The sequence below is a fragment of the Siphateles boraxobius genome, unplaced genomic scaffold (genome assembly GCF_051911475.1).
Source record: "Siphateles boraxobius isolate OS27281-9 unplaced genomic scaffold, OSU_SipBor_1 77, whole genome shotgun sequence".
In the NCBI taxonomy this organism is placed as follows: Eukaryota; Metazoa; Chordata; class Actinopteri; order Cypriniformes; family Leuciscidae; genus Siphateles; species Siphateles boraxobius.
The window spans coordinates 13,515,925-13,535,308 of NW_027509205.1; the positions used below are offsets into that span (position 1 = coordinate 13,515,925).

Genomic DNA, 19,384 nt, shown 5'->3' on the forward strand with positions numbered 1-19,384 from the left:
TGTGTGTGTGTGTGTGTGTGTGTGTGTGTGTGTGTCTGTGTGCCTTTCTTCCCACAACATTGCAAACACATGGTGGCAACAATAGGCTATAACTGTTCCTATAGGCCTATTTCCTCATAATAGCCTAATGAAATTACAATATTGACTTGGCAGCAACATCCTAACTATGATGTCAATAATATTTATGTTAACTTATTATCATGTTCTTGACATGATAATCCCCTACGATGGATTAGTGATAACAAGGATAGGCTTCGTTTTTTTAGGAGATTAAAACTACATTTCCCATGATTCCCTTCTTGAGCTGGAGCTGAGCTCTGCTCTCCCGACGGTGGAGTGAAGTGCACTGATGGAGCGCGAGTGGCTTTATTATAGCACACTGGGCGGGCTCACTCACTTTGATTTCAAAGGGTGAAGTTGACGTCACCGCAGGTTCAAAGAAGTCTATAGAACGAGAGAACGCAACATAACCAGCCTTCATTCTTTTTCGAGAGGGCAAGTGAGGATTAGGATGGTCATCAGAGTGTATATCGCCTCTTCGTCCGGGTCTGTCGCGGTGAGTAACATGTTTACATCGCGCATTTAAGAGTTGCATGTTGTAAAACTGGCTTCTAGGAATAATGTCAAACAACAGTTCATTTTTATTCTGTGATCTGTGTTGTTTTTCTAATCTATTCCATATAATAATTATTGAAATAGATAATGTAGGCTATGCCAGATGTAAGAATATATTACAGATTTAAAGTAATAACTCTGCTGCTGCGTGTGATACATTTATGGCACTCAATTAAGGGTTTTGTGGGTATACATGAGTTATAAATGCATATGTCAACAACAACAAGACATTTTTGACGTTTATTTTCAAGTAAGCCCAGCTGACTTTATGAACTTAGCCCATCATGGGAAACTCTTGCAGGTGACATGGTACAGTAGTTAAGTCAAATGGCATTACCACGGTAATTATGTAAACCATGGAACGCATTATTCATGTGCAATGGTAACATGGTTCTCTAAAAACATGGTGTTACACTGGTACATTTTTGTATTTTATTATTGTCAAGTGCACACCATTAATTACCTCTTGTCCACTTTATAGCTGAAAGCTCGAGGTGTGCCTGTTTTCAAGGCACACAGTGCAGAACATTCTGGATAGACATGACTTATTAATCTAAAATGGATTTCATTATTACATAATCAGATATATGTTTAGCAACGATTTCTATCAAGTGTTTTTTTATCTATCTAATGGTTATAAGATGTGGTTTATGTTTTATTTAAGATAATCCAAAGCTGTTGTTCACCTCTGCACACTGAAACCAGTCATAAAGCAGAGGTTGGACAAAGTTCATGTTTACATTACAAACCAACCCACTGCCACTGCCAAATCCAATGCCATGATCGCATGGCGTCCAGATCAGCTCGGTTTTAATCGCTCTGTTATGCAGCCTGCAGGAAAAGCATGAGAAATATCCTGATTCATTCAGCACAGGGATTATATTTCAGCCTTTTAGCCGGTTGCTCCAGTGACATTGATTTTTAGTTCTTTAAATGAGGAGATCACAGTCTCTGAACAGAGATTGTGAGAAGGATGTGCAATTTTATTAGTTTTTTCCTGTATTTAATGTCATTCATTTGGTGTTTGATGGTTATCAAACAATGTTTGTAAAGTGAGTCACTGTGTATTTGACAGCTCTGATATGGAGATAAAGCGTGTGTTTTTTGATGTTCGCAGGCAGATAGGCAAGTACTTTCAGCATTGTAACCTAATAGTGCCAGAATGAGGCAATAGCCTAAATGAGTTATGCACTGATTTCCGCTATCTCCTTATTTCTACACGACCCGGATTGTTTACCCAAAAAGAGCTATTTTTAAGTCTCCATGTTCTCAACACACACTGCTCTCATATAGGCAAACATCTCTTTCATACTCTCGCTCTTCTGTAGAAGGCAAACAAGATGATCATTAGAAAAGAAAAGTAAAATATGCCAGTTGAACTGATGTGTGTGTGTGTGTGTGTGTGTGTGTGTGTGTGTGTGTGTGTGTGTGTTCACTAAGATTACAAATGTGTTTGTTATATAACATTTGTTTTGTGTCAAAAGGATGTTTGTGTGATGTGGGTGATTGTTGATGAAACCAATCTGTACCTAAAGAGGATTTCCGGTCTGTGCAGTGCACTGTTTAAATTACAGCAAATTTTGAGAGTGACTTTTTTCACGTTTAGCTACACAAACACACCCTGATCCACATTATCTCTCATAAGCTTTGGTCAGAAGGGGATTATAAAGGTCACACCCCTGACTAACCTTTTCCACTCGTTACACTCATCCACCTCCAACCATTGCACTTTACATGCATGCGAAGGACTGAGAGCATTCACCGAGTGATTTTCAGTCAGCTAAGCTTAGTGGTTAGATGGGTTCGACAGTGATATGGCTCAGTAAGTGTGTTAAGAAAGTCTGAGTGGTAAGATTCCATTCAGCTCATTGATTGAGAACAGAATGACACTCAACCTCATGGGATTTATCTTTCTCTAAAAGTGCACTTTTTCCCTCAATAAAAAGTTTTGCACTGAAAGCATTATATGTACTTTTGAAAAATATGTTTGATGATGTACATTCAGATAAGGTTAAGAACTGAATGGAGCAGGCCGCCTCATGATCATATGACTAGCCAAATGCTGTTCATTTAAGCTGTGTTCAAGTCATGTCGTTATTACCGTGATTTTGAGATGACAACTCACGACGTTCCACTCGGAGCGTCAGGTGGTCAGGTGGTACAAGTTGTAATTAAGAGATTACGAGGATGTGAACGCTAAAAAGTTAAAACTACGCTAAAACGCTAAAAAAAGTACACGTTAATAATCTTGACTTGGCAACTAACTGAAATAAACACGTTTAAGATGAAGTACCAAATGACAAAAACTATAACTGAAATAAAGTTAAACTAAAATAACACTGATTATTTTTTATGTATATATAAAAATATCAAAAGTAAAAGTGCTGAATTTCCGATCAGATTGACTTTGAATTGGCCGTAGTCAAGAGTCAGCACGATATTATAAAAAAGGACACGATTGTGAGTGATATTGCCTATATACAACAATTCAGTATTCTGTAACATAAGTGAATATTAAGTAACTTACATTTTAGATGCAATTTTGCCTGTTACTTTTGTCTGTTTTTGATCCATCATAGCTCCAAACAAAACGATTGAACAAATGATTCAAAGACTTGCTCGTAAAGACAGATGACTTGTTTCATTTCTGAACAAATCAGCATTTTTAAACAAATCAGTTGAATTAATAAATGTCTCACTCATTATTTAGTCAATCACTTGCTGGGTACCAACTGTAACTTGCAGAAAGAATCAGAAGAAGAGAGGTCTCGATCATAGATATGTATACGTAGATTCCACATTTGTGCCCTCCATCTAGTCAGTGTGTTGTCACTCATTGTAAGTATCAATGATGCCACAACATCGTGCAGATTCTGGATGTGAAACCGCCAAGAGTTAAATTCCCGAAGAATTGGTATAACCTTTCACAGGTGAGAATGTGTTGGTTTGTGTTTTTGTATTCACTCAATATTACAGGTTTTTACTATGGTACTTTTAATATTTTTACTTTTACTATGGGAACTTTTTAATGTTGTGTTACCTGACGCCTTCGTCTTGTTGTGTTAGTTCAGCAAAATTATCTGCTGATTGCAGATATAGATATTCATGCATGCGTAATTACGGTTTGAGACGCCCAGTTAACTTGCCTCAAATGTTCACTGACCGACTTGCCTTGATCAGTACAATATGGTATACAGATTACATAGTGGGCCATAGAAGTAGCGCTTATATAGTGGTGCTAATTAGGCATCTATGTGTGTATATATATATATATATATATATATATATATATATATATATATAGCGTCTATATATCTAGACATTTACAAAACACACAATTCATGATTATTTATTAACAGGTTGTGGCAGAAAGAGAACTGAATTCTTAAAATAAATCATATGGACAGCGAATGTCTATGTCTTCAGTCTTTTGTTTTGTGGATAAATCAATGGCTACATTGTGTGACTGTGCTGGGTTGACACAAGGCTAGAGCTGCTATTGTCTCTGTTTATCAGGGCTGGAGTTTAAAATAGTTTTTTAAAAGCACAGACAGGACTTAATAGATCTGCTCTAACTTTTCTTTCTTTTTCTTTATGTGTATGTGGGAGAGATATTTGATTCGCTTATCAATGTATCAAATGAATCTAAACAGCTCTGCATGCAGCGCCCAGCAACACGGCCTGCAAAGTCAGCAGAGAGAGAGAGAGAGAGAGAGAGAGAGAGAGAGAGAGAGAGAGAGAGAGAGAGAGAGAGAGAGAGAGAGAGAGAGAGAGAGAGAGAGAGAGATAAAGAGACAAAGATAGGGAAGGCAAGTCGAGGTAAGGCAGGGGACTTTTTGTACTCCATCTGTCCTCCTCCACAATAAGGACACATCCAAAAACTCTCTCTCTCTCTCTCTCTCTCTCTCTCTCTCTCTCTCTCTCTCTCTCTCTCTCTCTGGACAGCACACTTTGATACTGCCAAAATATGGTGTGTAGGTGTGTGTTTTTGTAAGTCACTCCCTCTCATGCAGCTGTTGAAACTAGGCCTCTCATATAGTTAGGTGCTCAGATTGAAAATGTGTCAGTCCTGGAGCCTGGTGAACAATGAAAATTGGTAACCGAAAAAAGTTAATATTTTAATTAAATATTAACAGTTCACCCACAATATTTTTATATTGTTAGTATTTAATATTGTTGAATCCTAACAATATAATTTTTGGGGGGTTATCTAGTAAAAAAAAATGTTTACAGGTAGGGCTAATGTAAATACCATCGGAAAATAGCAAGCTAGCTTTGAAAGACTAAGATTCCTTCAGAGTGTTTCCAAAGCCACTCCTTCAAAATGCATGAACGCACAAAGCAGAGTCTGTAAAGCATCATGAGAGACGGCGTTAAACTACCTTGTGTCTCAAATCACATAACATTGCAATAATAATGAACGTAAACAATTTACAGAGATCTTACTTTTACCACACAACTGCATCAGATTAATTTCGGTGTTGATAGTATTGACATAGAAATGCATAAATCCGTAGATTAGATCCGGTAGAATGACACGGGTTGCCATCTTGTATACAGTTATGACATGGACTGAAGGCAGCATAAGCTTGTTGTTTTGGTTCAGGAGGAACTGTAAAAGGTGGCTCCTGTTTGTTAATGGCAACCGGTGACTGTGGCTGTGTCCAAAAATACCGCCTATACCCTTAAATAGGGGACAACCATCTTTAGTGGTGTTCATAACCATAGTGGACTTTATCAAGTGCACCAATTCACCCATAATGCTCTGAAATAACGAGTGTACAACCGATGTACAATCAACGACTACAGAATACCCATAATGCACTCTGAGGGTCGCACTGAATGAATTCCCATGTCTGACCAGAAAATAGCACCCGCAGCTGAATCATCCATCTATTTTCTTAACCTCTGGTCCAATGTGGGTACAGTGTAATATCATACACGTATAAATTCCTTTTTAATTTGATTATTATATTGTTTAATTAAGTGTTGTACATAGTTTCCATGACAGAGTTCAAGATTAATGTTTTCTTAACTACTGCAGCTGCCAATTTGCTAAGTTTCAAATAATTATTAAACGGCAAGCACAAACTATGCAAACGCGGCATAGGGGACGATTTCGAAAACAGCTTGTGTCTACAACTCTGCGTAGACTCACAGAACATGCTGATGACATGTGATGTCTGCGCGAGCAGGGTGCGGAGGTATGGAAATACATGTGTTGTCGTCAGACAGGTTGGACATCATATCATTCGGACCGATTGGACAAAAATGTTTTGGTCCTGAGCCTTGATATATGTAGAAGATATATGTACACTTCTATTGTTGATTGCTATCAGGATGCGAAGAAAGAAGCAAGACAGATAGATGAAGAAGATCAGGATAAGTTAAAATGCAGTTTAATAAACATCCACCGGGCAGATACAGACAAGTGCTAACCGGACAAACAGAGAGATGGTGAGGAACTAATATACACATGGTGATAACCTAAATGACGAACAGCTGTGATGATTAGTGTCCAATGGAACTGATGATTGGCAGGAACAACAAACAAAAGGAACAAACAAAGGAGCACATGTAATGAATGAAAACAAATTAAAAGTCTATGAAAACGGAGCCTCCTGAACACAACTGACATATCTTGACAATAAAAAAATCGCATACCCTACCTTTGTGTGTGTGTTTAAATATTTATGGGTGTACACTCATTTGTATGTTAAAGGGATAGTTTAAGCTATAAATGGACATTCGGTCATCAGTATGTTTTTTTTTTTTTTTTACTTAAAATACTTTTAATGATACTTTTCAGTTTTATAGCTTTTTAAATGTTAAAACTCATGCATTAATTCAAGTCTACTGTGTTATTATAAGGAAGGGGTTTTTAAAAGTAATGTTATTCTTTTGGAAGTTTTTTCATCTCTGTGTGCCTATTCTTAATGCACTCATTAACTGAGTGCTAGGAACTTTAAAAAATACATGTTTATACTTTGGAACGTCCACTTTTCTTGGCATTGTTGCACTGGAATGAACCTATTGAGTTTTTAAACATAGTACAAAGGCAGTCAGTGAGTTCAGATGGTGACAGACAGGTGAGTAAGATAAGGACAAAATGTTTATTTAATGTTAATGGGGAATGATTCAGAACCTTCCACAGGATTCCAGACAAAGAACAGATAAAAAATATATATAGGATACTCACAACAAGCACAATGACACACACACAACGTATTTCATTGGTTTCTGTGTTAAATTTGATTTGCTTTAAATGTTTTATGGAAAATATTTTTAAGGTGTGTACATTTTTTTCCATTTACTTTCAAATGAATCCCTCTTTGTCGATCAGTACTCTCCTCCTACATCTGGCTAATGGGAAAGTCCATCTGTGTGTTTTTAGAATAGACAAATGAACACGTATGCACACAAAAATGTATAACTATACTGTAAGTGTAAACCCTGTTATATTAAAAAAATTTCAAGGCTGACAATTACAAGGATGATCAGTCCAAAAATGGTCATTAATGGACCAATTTATATGTGATAAATGTAAAAATGCTAAATGGCTAATATTCAAATGAATACATAAAAAAAAAACAATATTATCACATTTTAATTTTACTTTATTAAAACACATTTTGCATGACACACAGCCAGAGTTAAATGTGTCAAATAATGTGACAAGTTTAGTATCTGCAGTAGTAACTCTTGCAGAGTTTCCTTAAGATTACATCACTTCCCAATTTTGAATAAATGATTACTCAAATAAATATTCATGCAAATGCACAACAACTCATAAATGCTCATACTCAAGTTCTAATTTGAGAGTAGCCCTAATAATCTTAACAGATCATTCAAGAACTACCACAGATCATCATTGACCGAAGAACTTCACTGTGTGATTCCTCAGGTGAAGAAACACCAGCAAGCCATCGTGGGATTTTTGGAGGCCAACCGGATCAGCTTTGAGGAGGTTGACATCACTATGCTGGAGGATCAGAGGTTCTGGATGTACCGGAACATTCCTGAGGAGAAACGACCTGAAAAGGGCAATCCTCTCCCCCCTCAGATCTTCAATGGAGAAGACTACTGCGGCGTGAGTCCGCTTCACATGTGCCATTCTTTTGACTAAAAAAAATCAATATGCTTGATATGTCAAACACTGGATAGGTGATGTAATCTCTCCCCTTAAAACATCATTAACTTGTTTAAAGATTAACCAATGATCTTCTATTAAAAGCTAATTTATTGTTGGATAGATACTCGCACACTGGTTATATCTTCATCCATATACTACAGACCTTAATTCATATGGTATTAATTGGCTTAGTAAAATGTCTCAGGGATTTGGAGGGGTGTGCTGAAGTAATACCATTCTTTCTCTCAACAGTTAAATCAATGATAAACTAAGCTCTCTGTCTGGCCAAATCAATACATGTAAACAGAAATCCATGGTGTAAACTGGGCAGCATTGCTCTCTTTTCCAGCCAGTTACATTCTAGTGTAGTTTTTACTGTGTTTTCTCTAGCCAATCACATTGAAGCATGAGATGTCTTATATAAGGTAGTGAAAAAAGGGTAAGGCATTTTCATGCCTAATTCGTACAAAGAAAAAAAAAATGCCATACACGGCTGAAGTATCAGAAAGACTTTTATGAGTTTGAATCTTAAATTAGAAATTATGCATCACTCAAGGCATGAGTCAAGGTAAGGTTTATATTTTGTGAATGACTCATGTTAGTAATGGCTGGATTTTGCTGAGTGCCCAAATGATCTAATCTCACAATAATCCTGATTATTCTCAGACTCCGCCCCCAGCACCTCTTTTAGCCAATCAGAACAGTAGATCCGTTTCCTTCCGAACATGTCACAGCGATTAACTGTTTGACAGAAATAGAGGGCAAGACACATTTGACACTTCCAGTAGGTTTTACATTTAGAGCTATAGTAATTTATTTTAAAAGGAATATATTAAGAAAACTATATAGGCTATATATCATTTCATGTCAATGGATGTTTAATGCCATAGTTTATATCATCAAAATCAGTAGGTTTACTTTGATGTTTTGCAGATATCAAATTTTAAAGACGAATAGTGCAATAAACACAGTTGCTGTTGCTATAAACTTATTTTTCAGGATTACGAAGATTTCTTCCAGTCTAAAGAGACGAACACAGTGTTCTCATTCCTCCGGTTGCCCTCTGTAAAGGTACAAACACACTCCCACCTGTCTTTAAATCAATTCACTGTCCAGTAAAAAAATGTAAACATTCTTAAAACAAAATAGATATAAACATAATAGATATATTTACAGGACAGCCACACAACTTACTGATTATTGGGATGATTTTTTTGTATGTCATATAGTTCATGAGTTTACTGGCAATACTCAATTAGATGAACATCTAATTGAATTAAATTATCTTCTTTGCAGGACTCTGAATCCTGAACCATGTCATTGACATTTCCATAGACTGAAACACTGTGGTTTTGCCTCTTTCTCCTGTGATGTAACTCTTGTCCCCTGGTCTGAAACCCTCACTGCCAGCAATACATTCTGCCAAAACACTTGCTGCCCTCCGGCCCAGCTATTCCTAAGAAACTTCTGTCTGTTCAAACACATACACAGGGTGGTTACAAATGATTTCTATGGCCTAATTAATTATTTATATGTTATGTTTGGTTTCGTTTGTTGTACGTGTTGCATGAAAAGCCTACTCTTCTTTTTAAAATTGGATATAAGGAGGGAAGTGAACTTTTTTGCGTCTGTGTGCGTGTAAGACATATGTTGTTGTAATCAACACACAAAAAAATCATAAGTATGCAAGGTTGCATGTACAAGTCTCTTGTAAATCTTTCTTTGTTAAGGAGCTCAGATAAATGTCCAAAAGGAAATGTAGGGACACAGCAAAAGAATCAGGTAATGTTTTCTTTTCCATTGGCTTTGATCTGTTTGCAAAAAGAATTTCAGACCAGAAGCCAAAACAGGAAATAGAATCCTGACTTGCATTAAGATCTCAGTGTAACAGTACTGATCTGAGCTCAGTGTTTCCACTCCAGTAAAACTGGTCCTGAATCAGTATTTGAACACTTTATGATTTATTATCAGAATTTCAGATCTCATTCCTACAGCCTTTTGTTCCTTCTGATGGAAAAAAAGAACTTGTGTCTTGTTTGAGGTTATCCAAGTCTTTCCTCTTTAATGGGTTTTTCTTCTCAGGGGTATAGTAGCATGAACAACACTGTGATGCCTCAACTTTTAGCTCAGCTGTTTATGTAGCTTATATATTCACTTATATCACAGAGTGCTGGGGAGAATATTGTAATATTGCTTGTACAAACTACTGCTATTCTCCTCCGAAACCCCCCAAAACAAAACACAGACACTTTCCCATACCTACTTTCTCTGCATTTTCATTTACTATTCATTATGATGTTCACTTCCTGCTCTGCTCCTCCCACCCTGTCATTAAATGATTCTACATGAATGAGCACTGCATTTATGTTTACACAGACATAAACACACCATTCTCAGGACACAATTACATTTTATGCCCATTTTGTCTTACACACACATGCACACACACACACATTCTGTAAAATGGAGTCATTCCTTTATATGTACTGTTACTGTTGTTTACTTTCATAATCTAAATGAATACATTTATCTAATTTGTAATAAAGTATATTCAAAAGCTGATGGTTTCTTGTGTTTCTCAGCACAGTGGCCCCAAAATGCATTTTGACACTTAAAAAATATTGCATATAAAACATTATATCAAACAAAGTAGATTCTATATTTAAAACAAACATTTGTTTTTAAATTTTAAATTCTGGTAACACTTTAGAATAAGGTTCATTAGTTAACATTAGTTAATGTATTAACTAACATGAACTAACCATACATTTGTTACTGCATTTGTTTATCTTTGTTAACGTTATTTAATAAAAATACAGCTGTTCATTGTCAGTTCATGTTAGTTCTGCAGTGCATTAACTAATGTTAACAAGATTTTAATAAAGTATTAATAAATGTTGAAATTAACATTAACAAAGATTAATAAATGCTGTATAAGTGCAGTTCATTATTAGTTAATGCTAACTAATGTTGTAAACTAATGAACCTTTTTGTAAAGTGTTACCTAAATTATTTTATTTATAATTTAAAGCAATTGTTTAGCATAATATGAGTGTTGTCATGGATTAATTGTTTAAATACTTTTATAAGCTATTGTCATAGTATAATATGGGTGGACTGCACAACCTTTAAAAAAAACTACTTGAACACTCAAGATATCCCAGCATGCCTTTGAATGTGTCAGTTTTGCTTTAGCTAGTGTAAGCGGTTTATGTAGGGAGCGTGAGAAAATATGGTTCCTCTATAAATAGATACAGATGTTTGCTACTCATGAATTGAATACTATTAAAAATGGATACAGTGTTCAAACAACTAAACATTTTTGACATACAGGAAAGATGTCTTCAGCAGAGTCTTCAACGGGTCTGCCAAATATTGCTTGATCTCTCAAAATAATTAAATATGCATAAACAATTATATATAAAGATCATTTTAAATTAGGAAGCTAAAGTTCAGCTAAAACTATTCCCTCCCAGAATAAACTGGATTTACATGTCCAATCTGTGTTGCCATGACTTACTAATTATATAATTAAGAGGAAAAACTCATGGCCACTGAATTATAGTAATAATACATTTAACACTGCTTCCTAGTGGACAGATAGGGAAGTTGCTCATCTTTCCTCCAAAATGTGATGAGATAACCCTTGTAGATACAAAATTTAGTAAAGATACACCTGAAAGAAAATCTTCTTTCCTTTTTTTACATTTAATGGTGCAAAATATGTATTTCCTTAACATATAAAATCTCTATTAAAAATGCAAGGATTTAGTGCAGTGTGCCTATAGTAGCTCAGAGTTTGAAGAATGTCTCTGCTTTCCCATCCTCCACTGCATCAAAAAACTTCTGATAGTCCTATGAACACAAACACAGAATATGCTTATATATATATATATATATATATATATATATATATATAAAATACTTTTTAATAGTTTTCACAAATAAAATTGTGTCTTTGAAAGAATAAGACATGAACGCCTACGCCTCAAGAGCTGATTTTTAAAGCATTTGCTCAGGCATTAGTGTTAAAATACACCCAGACACACTGCATGTCTGGAATCTGAGCTGTGTGATTTTTTGCTCATTTGTGAGCGGCATGTGCTGTTCTGAGTATCATAAGAGAATGTCAAGATGTTCCCCAGCGCGGCAGACGATCACAAAAAAATCACTGGTGCACTTCAAGCAATGGAAACATCTATAATCGATGGGAGTGTTTTAAAGGGTGTGTTTTTGTTTAGAAGAAAGTGAACAAGCCTGACAGGTCTCATGTGTCTATATGCAAAGGCTTTTGTTTTAAGTGTTGTTTGTGCAACAAGATTAATAGCCTTAACATACACTACAAAAACTTGTTTTGTATTTCCCAGTTACTGACTCAGTGGTTCAAAACACTTGTTGCAAAACCAATGCAAGTATGTGTTTAGAATATTTCCACGTTTTTAATGCTTTATTACAGGACATAGCCTGCCCTTTGTGTGCTCTTCTTAATAACTGTAAAAGTGTCATTCTCTGGAAATATTTTATTTGTGTTCCCATGACTTAGAACTGATATAATTAACAGAAAAGCTCATTAATACTGAACTTAGTCACATTATTTAATAGATTTAACACTGTTTAATGTGTAATGCAAAATATTTTTTTCAAATGAAAATATTTTCTTTCTAAACGTTCATCTGAATGATTGTAAGGATATTAAAATGAAAATATGAATGCACATAAAATCATGATATCAATTGTCATTTTTAAAGATAACATAGCAATGAAGGTCTAATATAACACTTCTGCAAACTATAAGAAATAACAAATAATGATAAATTGGTTCAGACTGTTTAAAAGAAATCGCTTCTGTAAAAGTGTAGCAGATGTGTGCTGAAGTGTGGTGACCGTCTAAAGCTTGTCATAAAATCAAATCAATTGACCATTTCCCTCGAGGTTGGTTTGATTCAGTTAAAATAGAGAGTACTTTCTGTCCCTTGATATACAGGCCAGTATCAAAAACAAGATAGCAAAATGAGACTCACCCCACAGTATTTGTCCCCATTAAAGACCTGAGGGGGCATCGCTGAGGGGTTTCCCACTTTCTTCCTCATCTCGTCCTTCACGTCAGTGCTTGATGTGACGTCCAAAGTACGGTACTTGATCTTCTTGGAATCCAGGAACTGGAAAATCTCAGACTGATGTTGCTTTACCTGAAGAAACAGATGGAAAACAATGTACCTCTGACAACACACTTTCTTAAGACATGTGACGAGAAATGAACTATCCCCAATTATCTGTCATTTAGCCTACTTCAAATCTTCATGTTCTTCAGCTCCTATGAAATGTTTTATCCTTCAACATACGCACACACATACAAAGGCTTCACATCATCCAGAGGACACATTTGTATCACTGTAGAGATAAGTTCTTCACAGATGTCATTTGACATAACGACTGTCTAGCAGGTAAAATAATACGAAACAAGTGAGTACACATAAAACAGTGAAGTTCATGTCATCATTCAGCAAGATTAGTTTCAAACAGCGAGTATTAAATGCTAGTCAGAGAAGTAACAAATACAAATACAGATACACACCTCTCTAGAGCCACTCACACTGCTGAAATACACCGTGACGGACATCTTTTAAAAATGATAAATTCAAAAGGTTTGTTGAAAATAAAAGTGGCTGCTGAAGTATTTCAGTAAGCTGTGTGAACGTTTGAAGACAGTAAACTCAGCCAACTCAAGTCAAGGACCAGGAAAGCAAGTTATGACAGTTTACCTGACAGCCCCACCTACCACAAGAACTTCTTCCACACACACACACACACCATAAAATATATTAGTGTTGCATGCCTAAACTTGCATGAGGGGATTATTCTCTCTTTTTTTCTCCACCGAGATTACACAGTACATTAATGACAGTGCGCCCAACAAGTAAATTACGTGGTCACTTACCCATGCACTTACCACATGTATTAAAATCTTCCAGACACTAGTTGGAACTGAAGCAGTTGAAAAAAATGGCTCAGAGGTCTAGAAAATGTATACATTTTAAGTGTGTTTAAGTGAACACATATACTAATATAAATATATAGCATACATATAAAAAAATAAAAATATTGAGGCGCGTATGTATTACCGTGTACATAACGCACCCTAGTGGTGGATTAAGGTGTCTACTGTCTATGCCATCGTTTTGGATTAAGCGAACATTCAAGAAGTATTAAAATGGCGTTCAATGATATTGATTGACATATTTTCTAAATAAAAAAAATTAACACAACAATTCTGAAACAGAACAAGCTAACTATAGCCTGAAAGCAACCAAAAGAGTTCAGCATGGCTCTCCATGCAGGCAGTGAGATGGACACCGTCGGGGCCTTTTGCGTTTAAAACAATGTTGGCGACGTTATGACGTCCTCTTTACCCGCAGTCAGAGGGAAGGTAGGGCGAGCTTTTGTAATCTCTGACAGAATCGGTCTTAAATATTTGACATCCTGTCTTTAAAGTGATCAAAAATGTATCGGAAGGAGTGGATATTAATATATCGATTGTATCATGCCTTTATTTCAGAAATATATCCTTTCATCCATCGCTAATCTACAATGGCCGAGGAAGGGTGAGTGATATTTAGTAATGATGCATCCACACTTCAAGTATGCAATTCAATTTTTATAGAGAAAATATATTGAATACATGTGACTGTTAAACTTAGTTTTTAATGGCTTTCATGTTAAGCCGTGTGACTTCTTTCCTGTTGAGTAACTTAATGAGAACAGAATGGGCTGCGTAGTACAATGAAAGTAAACGGTGATCAGACGCTGTTGCCTGTAACTCCACACGTGACGTTTGTAAATTATTATTTTTAAGCATTGATTTAGTTTGTGCGAGTATTGGCTTAATATACATTTTTAACGGAATAACTTTAGTCCAATTCACTTTCATTAAACAGTCAATATTGGCCCTCTTATATCTAAATGCATTTTTTGTGCCACACTAAATGTCTGTTTGTATGCGTGTGTGTATCTATATGTGTTTGACACACACGTGTAACCTCTAAATCAACTCCATGTTGGTCCCTGTGTTAAATGACTTACTAGTAGTAACTTTATAGGGTGACCTCGGCTATGATGAACTTTCAGTCTTTAGTCGGATACCCCTTCACTCTAATTATGAGTGAGACATCATTCTGAGAAGCCGCAGGTCCTGAAACACTCGCGTGCACATGCCTGACTCTTTTACACCATAACAATATTTTGTATATGTTTCACAGCATCAGTGCCGGAGGTGTGATGGATGTCAACACCGCTCTGCCTGAAGTGCTGAAGACCGCACTCATCCATGACGGTCTGGCCCGCGGTATTCGTGAGGCCGCCAAGGCCCTCGACAAGTATGAAGTAACTTATTAAAATCTTTAAGATGTTGCTTTGTATCTATGATGATAATTTGGCTCCCTCTTCTGAAGTCTCTGAGGACAACTGCCATTCGTTACCCAATTTCTGTCTGAGATACTGTTGACGTGGCATTCATACCTGTTGGAGGGGATTGAAGGGTCATCATGATCTTTCTTTGTTCATTTCACAGGCGCCAGGCTCATCTTTGCGTCCTGGCAGCAAACTGTGACGAGCCCATGTATGTCAAGCTGGTGGAGGCTCTCTGTGCTGAGCATCAAATCAACCTCATCAAGGTGGGAACACTACAAGAATAGCTTGATGCATTATTATTATTGCTTATTAATCGAGTCAGAATTTAAGTATTAACACGTATCACTAAAAGTCCTTATTGCAAATGATTTTATCAAATTGAACTGCTACTTGAGTTGGACTAAAGCCTGATTTATACTTCTGCGTCGGACCTACGCCAGAGCCAACGCTCTAGACTACGCGTTGGTTTTAATTTCTACTTCTGCGTCATTGCAGCAGACCAATCACAGCGCTTAGGGTCCGCGTAGAATTGACACGGTTACATTTTTTTTGGAGAGGTGCACGTCAGGGTACGCTGTAGTGCTGCAGTCTACAACGTGATTTCGGTGCAGAAGTTGCCTATAAATGGGCTTTAAAATTTGTTTCCTTGCCCAGTGGTTCTCAATCCTGGGGATTTGCAGAACTACACATTTTGAAAGTTATTTTATTTATTTAAAATAGTGAAAATCAAGCTTTTAATGTTTGTCTATGTGGTGTTTTTAATATGCTTTTAAGTCAAACCATGTACAAATTCATAAGTCAACACCATTGCTGAGTATTTTCTCCTTAAAACTGCTGTGAACCAAAGACCTCAAGCCTGTCAACGTGTGGATCTCTGAGCTGGTGTGAGTGGAGGTTGGGATAATTTACATATTCATAGACCGCGTATACAAAATAAGGCAATGGTGTAGTTACATTCAAGCTATTTTAAGGGATGAAGACATTTAGGAATAAAATTGACTACAGGGCGACTTTAACACGCGTGATTCAGATCATCACATTAGGAGAGCCATCTGTAAACTGAATTGCATGTATCAGCTAAGAGACATTCAAAATATACAGTTTTGTAGGTCTCCAGGATTGAAACTCAATGTCCTGGTGGTCTATATAATTTGCAAAGAAACCCCATACGCTTGCATTGAAAGTGAGAACTGAGCTCTGGCATTTGGGCTCTTTTGAATTGGACCACCCAGAACATCCTAATAACTGTTGCAATTAACTAAAGCCTATTCTTGTGGCAGGCATCACTCATGTTTCCCTTCAGAAAATGTTGATCTAGTTTCTCACAAGCCTGATGTGAATCAAAATGCCTGAATTGCTGCTTAAGGTGTGTAGTTGCAAAATATAACCGTCTCCTTGTCCTCTTCCATAGGTTGATGACAATAAGAAGCTCGGTGAGTGGGTCGGTTTATGCAAGATCGACAGAGAGGGCAAACCCCGCAAGGTGGTGGGCTGCAGCTGTGTAGTCATCAAGGTTCGTATCCAGAATCCGTTATTTCCTTAATCTAAAATGATGCATTATGTAAGTTGGGTGTTTAAGCCAGGTCGAGTCCAGATGCTGGCTCTCTGTGCCCCGTGTCTGTTTTTATTATTATGTCTTGGCAAGATTGAACGCCTGAACACGAGCCTCATGGTCCTGTTTTGACTCTCGAGGTCCCTAGAAGGGCAACAAGTGCTTAATTTACTGGATAACTGGAAGATTTATATTTTGTTTACTTCTATTTATTGCATGGATTTGATGTGTTAAAAGGTTTATTTAAAGTATCTAATGTTTTTACGTGTCCATCTGCAGGACTACGGCAAAGAGTCTCAGGCTAAGGACGTCATTGAGGAGTACTTCAAATCCAAGAAATAAGGCGCCAAATAAAATATCTTTTGGAAACGAAATGTTGCTTTTGGTGTTCTTTAAATGACATGGGAATTGTAACATCATGCAAATGAACTGAATTCAAAAATATGGGGTATATCTAGAAACCTCTTGTTTGTAGGAGTAAACCGAGTGAAACTAAAATAAAGTCAGGGCTTCTGGTTCTTGTGGAGTGTTAAAGCTAGGGTTGGCAATGTTTTTCAGACATATTTATACTGGTTGGCCTGATAGCAATCAATGATAGAAGTGGCCTAAACAGTAAAAAATGTACTTCTCTTATGTGGTAGTCTCAGGATCTTAAAGTCATCCAATTATTGCATTTGGTCCACAGAACATTAGAATTGAGGCTAAAACAATTATGTACTACAGCTATTAAAGGGCCCTTGTATGTAATGTTAATTTGATCACATAAAACGTTACTTGCAATACTTTACCCCCAACACTGAGCATTTTAGATGAGATTTGAAAACCCCTGATTAATCTATTGAGGTTCAGACTGAAAAAAATAGCAATGTAAATTTATAACGGTTTCTAAGAGCTTAGCTAAATTAGTCTATTTTGAACATAATCAGAATTATCAGTTAATAAGTTGGGTTCCCATAGAGTTGTACCTTCACCGGTTGTAGAGATTTTGATGGAGCCACTCATGTGCCGAATTCAAAGACATGTGACGTTCAACTCGTATGAAGTTCTTTGCTGGTTGAACGGAAACAAACTCAACTGCATTTGAAATAATTGAAGTTGTATTATATATATATACTACAATATATTTTATAGTTTTCACATGATTTTATACCATTTTATTAATTGGTTTAATACAGTATACTGTGTTTTTACTGTTTTGTTTAATACAGTATCTCTTCCGTTCCTATCAAGAGGACATCTGAAAATCTCTGAAATGTGTAAAAAAAAAACTGTTTTTCATGCCCTAAGAGCAATAAAACAGGGAAAATCCTGACTGTGGTTATAATTCATGCATTATCGCCATCTCTTGTGACGCTTTGTGCAATTGTAGTATTTAAAACTGCATGCTCCTAAAAGGATTACTTCAACCTATAACAAAAAATAAATTTCCAAATTGCATGGCTTTAAAATTGTATGAATGTCTGTCATTCAGTTAAAGTGAACATGCTTTTGAAAAGCTTTTTTTAATTACATTGAAAAATAGTGTAGTTGGGACTTGCATTACCTGAATAAGAAACCTCAGCACTATGCAAACAGTGTTACATCAAGATGAAACTACAGCAAAATTCTAGTTAAAACAAATAAAAATTAGCCAAACCTATTAAAGCTTTAAAAGATTTTTTTTCTGATGCTTGACTTTTATTTTCCTTTTCTTTCCATCTGTCATGATTTGAATCAAAATACAAATGAGCGTTTCCTCACATAAAAAAAAAAAAATCTTCGGATTGTTAATGTCTTTCCTTCAGAGGCACCAGTATTGACAGCAGATTAAATGTTTTTTTAACATTTAGAAAATAGAGAACTCAAGAAAATCTCAAATGTTTACATTTTTCGTTTATCTACATACATTCTCAAAATAAAAACTGACACACAAAACATCTTATAAGGCACAACAAATTATACACAGACTTTTTTTTGTCAAAAACTTACAAAAAAACCCAGACAAAATCAAAACGATACCATGTGAAAACACAGCGTCCTTTAGTGTTTAATCTAGTTCCTGTAAAATAATTTACATGAGTTGTGTGTCTATTCTAAATGCTCCTTGTTAGAGTACAGCGCTTGTTGTTTAAGTGGAGATGAAGTCTACAGTGCAGACAAAGATAAAGCTCCTGTAAATGAGTGTGGATATATGCATTTTCAAGGGTTCACCTCAACCCTAGAAGAACTCACCTCATTCAGACATGAAATGCAGTGTGTGTGACGTAAGACCTTAGTAAGCTCTTTACAAGCCTGGTTTGACCATTATAATCCCATTTTCCCTCATACTAGTCTGTCCTAGTCTTCTTAAGACAGTGCAGAATTATCTTAAAAGCCAGAGTTTTCTTAAAAAAAATCAAAAAGACAACAACAACAACAACATAAAAAGAGATTGCAGTGTACTCTTGTTCTTAAATAGTTGTACAAAAAAGGCCTATGATACAGGTGTCGAGTGTTACAGGTACTCGAACTCCAGTGCTTGATGGAGGGCAAGCAGGTCAGAGTGGCTGGATATCCGCCAGAAGGGCATGTTGTGCTGTGGGGACAAACAGACTGTGAGTTTGAGTTTGAGAAGAATGATAAGGAATATCTTTGCTGAACATTAATTTACAGAGTCAGCCAGTAAGATTGGGTCTATTCTTAAAGTTGGTTATAGTTCA

The 19,384-nt window shown here is 36.2% G+C and overlaps 4 protein-coding genes and 2 non-coding genes across 44 annotated transcripts in view; 4 read left to right on the forward strand and 2 right to left on the reverse strand.

The window, feature by feature from the left end:
* The first annotated feature begins 301 nt into the window (after nt 1-301).
* sh3bgrl2 (SH3 domain binding glutamate-rich protein like 2) lies at nt 302-10,307 on the forward strand. Its single transcript, XM_077218301.1, has 4 exons — nt 302-556; nt 7,520-7,705; nt 8,747-8,818; nt 9,044-10,307. The coding sequence occupies exons 1-4, from the start codon at nt 512-514 to the stop codon at nt 9,056-9,058; spliced, it is 318 nt and encodes a 105-aa protein (XP_077074416.1). The 5' UTR covers nt 302-511; the 3' UTR covers nt 9,059-10,307.
* Nucleotides 9,783-13,932, reverse strand: LOC143725676 (SH3 domain-binding glutamic acid-rich-like protein 3). Of its 4 annotated transcripts, none has more exons than XR_013198301.1 (4): nt 13,323-13,477; nt 12,769-12,936; nt 10,608-11,602; nt 9,783-10,494 (listed from the first exon to the last, which is right to left on the reverse strand). XR_013198301.1 is itself a non-coding variant. In XM_077218299.1 (4 exons), exons 1-4 carry the CDS (start codon nt 13,876-13,878, stop codon nt 11,540-11,542), a joined length of 318 nt encoding a protein of 105 aa, XP_077074414.1. In that variant the 5' UTR covers nt 13,879-13,932; the 3' UTR covers nt 9,783-11,539. The 4 variants fall into 4 exon arrangements, 3 of the variants coding, with proteins under 3 accessions (XP_077074414.1, XP_077074413.1, XP_077074415.1); XM_077218299.1 differs by lacking the exon at nt 13,323-13,477 and adding exons at nt 13,686-13,763; nt 13,870-13,932 and having other exon boundaries at nt 9,783-11,602; XM_077218298.1 differs by lacking the exon at nt 13,323-13,477 and adding exons at nt 13,686-13,697; nt 13,739-13,797 and having other exon boundaries at nt 9,783-11,602.
* Nucleotides 13,933-14,200: 268 nt separating this feature from the next.
* On the forward strand, nt 14,201-17,080 carry rps12 (ribosomal protein S12). Its single transcript, XM_077218297.1, has 5 exons — nt 14,201-14,349; nt 15,004-15,120; nt 15,315-15,417; nt 16,566-16,667; nt 16,986-17,080. The coding sequence occupies exons 1-5, from the start codon at nt 14,336-14,338 to the stop codon at nt 17,046-17,048; spliced, it is 399 nt and encodes a 132-aa protein (XP_077074412.1). The 5' UTR covers nt 14,201-14,335; the 3' UTR covers nt 17,049-17,080.
* LOC143727527 (small nucleolar RNA SNORD101) lies at nt 14,855-14,928 on the forward strand. Its single transcript, XR_013199518.1, has one exon. It is a non-coding gene; the product is annotated as a small nucleolar RNA SNORD101 (small nucleolar RNA).
* Nucleotides 15,159-15,243, forward strand: LOC143727529 (small nucleolar RNA SNORD100). The gene has a single exon (XR_013199520.1). It is a non-coding gene; the product is annotated as a small nucleolar RNA SNORD100 (small nucleolar RNA).
* A 1,281-nt stretch (nt 17,081-18,361) lies between the features above and the next one.
* eya4 (EYA transcriptional coactivator and phosphatase 4) overlaps nt 18,362-19,384 on the reverse strand; it is a 39,590-nt gene continuing 38,567 nt past the window's right edge. For all 36 annotated transcript variants that reach the window (XM_077218277.1, XM_077218281.1, XM_077218285.1 and 33 more), the window contains one exon: nt 18,362-19,260. In XM_077218277.1, coding sequence (XP_077074392.1) covers nt 19,180-19,260 — 81 coding nt within the window. In that variant the 3' untranslated portion in view covers nt 18,362-19,179. The remainder of the gene's footprint in view (nt 19,261-19,384) is intronic.

Bases quoted from the DNA above. Each gene is read 5' to 3' on its own strand.
- LOC143725676 (XM_077218299.1), bottom strand. The intron at 12,937-13,685 runs GTAAGTGACCAC...CTGTTTCTTCAG, and splicing joins TACATGTGGTAAGTGCATGG to GTAAAGCAACATCAGTCTGA. The intron at 11,603-12,768 runs GTGAGTCTCATT...TTGTGTTCATAG, and splicing joins ATGGGGACAAATACTGTGGG to GACTATCAGAAGTTTTTTGA.
- sh3bgrl2 (XM_077218301.1), top strand. From the start codon at position 512: ATGGTCATCAGAGTGTATATCGCCTCTTCGTCCGGGTCTGTCGCG. The intron at 557-7,519 runs GTGAGTAACATG...GTGATTCCTCAG, and splicing joins CTTCGTCCGGGTCTGTCGCG to GTGAAGAAACACCAGCAAGC. The intron at 7,706-8,746 runs GTGAGTCCGCTT...CTTATTTTTCAG, and splicing joins ATGGAGAAGACTACTGCGGC to GATTACGAAGATTTCTTCCA.
- rps12 (XM_077218297.1), top strand. The intron at 15,121-15,314 runs GTATGAAGTAAC...TTCATTTCACAG, and splicing joins GCCGCCAAGGCCCTCGACAA to GCGCCAGGCTCATCTTTGCG. The intron at 15,418-16,565 runs GTGGGAACACTA...CCTCTTCCATAG, and splicing joins ATCAAATCAACCTCATCAAG to GTTGATGACAATAAGAAGCT.